Here is a 3369-nt window from a genome sequence, read left to right on the forward strand (position 1 = left end):
CCATTTCATAAAAAAAAACTAACCCCTTTCTCTCAAACTCTCTCAAGGCCTTCTCCCTCCGACCAAACTCCGGCTCCGTCTGCCGCCATCACCGCCATTATTGTCATTGCCAAGCCCGAGCACTGGTGGGTAAAAATTTCAAAAGGTTTTTTTTTATTATATATTTCTTATATATATACCTTGATATATTTTAATACATGAATGAGAAGAGATGGATTCGAATAATAAAATAAAAAAGAAAAGAAAAAACCTTAAGCCGGTTTGCACTTCTTCTTTTTTTTATGGCTTTGTTATTATCTTTTTTTTTATTGCTTGCTGTTTTTTTTTTTAAAGAAAAATCTTTAGAGAGATTACACTTTTTTTTCTTCAATCTCTTCTTTTTTTTATTTCTCCCCCCAAAAAAAATCCCCCTCCCCCCTTTTACAATATTCTTGTTTTTGTACCCAAAAAATCCGGGATTTCAGGCTTTATAGCCGAAATACCATGGATTTGCTATTATCTATTTCCTTGTTCTCTTGCTTCTTTTCTGCCCCTTTTTGTTTTTTCTTCTTTGTTTCTTTGTGTTTTGTCTGCTACTGTTTGCGTTTTGTTTTGGTTCTCTGTTGTTGTTTTGCAGGTGATGAGACGATGGGATGGAGTGGCCAAGGCTAAGGGGCATGCGGCGGCTGAAAGTCTTGGTACCTAGGGTTGGTTGCTGAAAAATTTTAGGATAGTGGGCTAGTTGGGCTTTTAGGGTTTTAATTTTTTTTTGGGGGCTGTAATTGGGTTGGTAACTTTGTTTTTAAATGGACTTTTAATTTGGGCTATTTTACTTGTGTTTATTTGCCCAGTCCAAAATTGGCTACTACAGAGAGTTTTAATAAAACTTTAACCTAGAGCGATTGAATTCCAAACATAATTCAAGTGTTTGGTGGTAGTAACATTTTGCTTATTAATACTTCTTCAACTTGATTGCCAAAGAAAAAACAACTCTAAGTCAACATAGAGCAGCTTGAAAATGTAAATCTTTAGTAGAAACACACACAAACTTTACTAAAATATTATAAAACCCCAAATCTGATCCCCCCAAATCTCCACAACAAATCATTCCATCATTTTCCTTCCCCAAGCTGTAGCCATGGTGGAAAGGGACCAAGTAAGGCCTCTAGCGCCGGCTGCTGACGCTCCAACCAGTGATGACGGAGAGGCTGCTTTGCAATTCAAAAAAGTCAGACGCAAGAAACTCATCCGATGTTGCGCTTGCATCGTTGCTTTGTTCATCATCTTAGCCGTGGTCATTATTGTCTTAATTTTTACAGTGTTTCGAGTCAAGGATCCGATCATCAAATTGAATGCTGTCTCACTTACAAATCTGGACCTAATCAATGGTTCTATCCCTACAACTGGGTCAAACATATCATTAATAGCCGACGTCTCCGTCAAAAACCCCAACATAGCATCTTTCAAGTATAGGAACACCACCACTACTCTTTATTACTACGGAACCAAAGTCGGGGATGCTCGAGGCCCTGGGGGCACCGCAAAGGCCCGTCGGACCATACAGATGAATATCACTGTTGATATTATGACGGATCGGGTGTTGGCCAATCCAAATCTGACTGCTGATCTCACTTCCGGGACGTTGACCATGATCAGTTACTCGAGAATTGGAGGAAGGGTGAATATGTTGAACATTATAAAGAAGCATGTTACGGTAATGATGAATTGTACGGTGACAGTTAACATCACCAGCCAGGCAATTCAAGAACAGAAGTGCAAGCAAAAGGTTGATCTCTAGCTTTGAAACTATTTTTGCTTCTTGCCTTGCCCTCTAGCTTACATACATACATAAAATACTATTATACATAGAAAACGGCATTTTAGGTAAGTGAACTTATGGTATGATTATAATTTCTTTATCATTGAAGCTTTTGTCGAAGTTAGCTTTAATACAATGATTTTTTTTTTGGCTCGTTTGATACAAAATTGATCAATTTCATATCACATCCACGTATTTATAACAGAAGGGATGTTACTTCTTTTAGGAACTAATATATTTTTCATGTTCATTTTATCATTCATAAAAATTAATTTTTTCCTAATTTATGTAACAAGGGGCTTTAATGTTTTGTCTTCATTGAAGCTGAGTCAAGAGAGCAGAGACAAAGCAGCACATATAAGACTGAAATTAGGAGAGATTCGGGTTTTTTTCAGAAATAATATAAAATTTTACATTATTTACAAAAATAACTCACTTTGAAAATTATGTACGTAAATGAATTGTTTTGAACAGTAAATATAGGTGACGTCATTGCCATTGGCGTCACCACCCGTGGTTTTAAAAAAATAATAACTTTTTTAGATGTTGTCGTTGTCATTGGCAATACCGAACTAAATTGTAATTATATAAAACGTTTAGGAACCTGATGAAGCAATTACTCTTTTAGATTGAATGAAAGAAGTGGTGACCTATTCCACCTTCGACACAAATTAAATGATTTTAAACTATTGTTTATTTGCATTAAGTTTGTCTCTTTTTTAAATTAAATTTAAATAATCCTTAAAAATATAAGAATAATAAAATGAACCATTTTCAATTTTTATTATTTAAATTAAAAATTATATAAAATTTTTATTTAAATTACTCAAATATATCATTCAAGAATTTTCCTTAAGTAAAAATTCTTATTTAAAACTTGAGGAAAATTTTTGAGGGTATATTTGAGTAATTTAAATAAGAATTTTATATAGCTTTTAAGTTTATTGTTTTTAAAAATAATAAAATTGAAAAGGATTTATTTTTGTTATTCTTATATTTTTTTAAAGGCTATTTAACTTCAAACTGGTGCCGCCAATGACAACAGTGACACCCAAATTTTTTTAAAATCAAGAGTGGTAACGTCAATAGCAATAATGTCACCGATGTTTACTGTTCAAAATAAGTAATTTATGTACATAATTTTTAAAATGAGTCATTTTCGTAAATATTATAAAATTTTGAGTCATTTTATAAAAAAGTAGAGAGGTTCCTATGTTGGTTCAGTTAAAAATATCAAAAAATTCACTTATCAATCAACTAATTGACTAATCGACTTAATATTTATTAGTTTGTTTAGTTAAATTAATTGTTTAAATCAATTTTTTCTTGTCTATTTTTATAAAAAGAAATAAAATATGAATTGTGGTAGATTTAAGTTTTAGTTAAAAACTTATATATTATATATTTTAAATTTATTTTAAAATAAAAAATAATATATATTAGAAGTTGGTTTAATTCTAAAACAATATATATTATTAATTAACTTCAATTTTTGCTCACACCTAAGTGAGACTGCGCATGGTTACTTGGTGCAGTTGACATTGATTAATTTTGCTTGTACAGAATGGCCC

General features: G+C 32.0%; 1 protein-coding gene across 1 annotated transcript; it reads left to right on the forward strand.

Moving 5' to 3' along the window:
- Positions 1–475: 475 nt before the first annotated feature.
- On the forward strand, positions 476–1965 carry LOC108473104 (late embryogenesis abundant protein At1g64065-like). The gene has a single exon (XM_017774665.2). The coding sequence runs from the start codon at positions 1118–1120 to the stop codon at positions 1775–1777; it is 660 nt and encodes a 219-aa protein (XP_017630154.1). The 5' UTR covers positions 476–1117; the 3' UTR covers positions 1778–1965.
- The last annotated feature ends 1404 nt before the right edge of the window (positions 1966–3369 follow it).

The sequence above is a fragment of the Gossypium arboreum genome, chromosome 11, assembly GCF_025698485.1.
Source record: "Gossypium arboreum isolate Shixiya-1 chromosome 11, ASM2569848v2, whole genome shotgun sequence".
NCBI classification, from domain to species: domain Eukaryota; kingdom Viridiplantae; phylum Streptophyta; class Magnoliopsida; order Malvales; family Malvaceae; genus Gossypium; species Gossypium arboreum.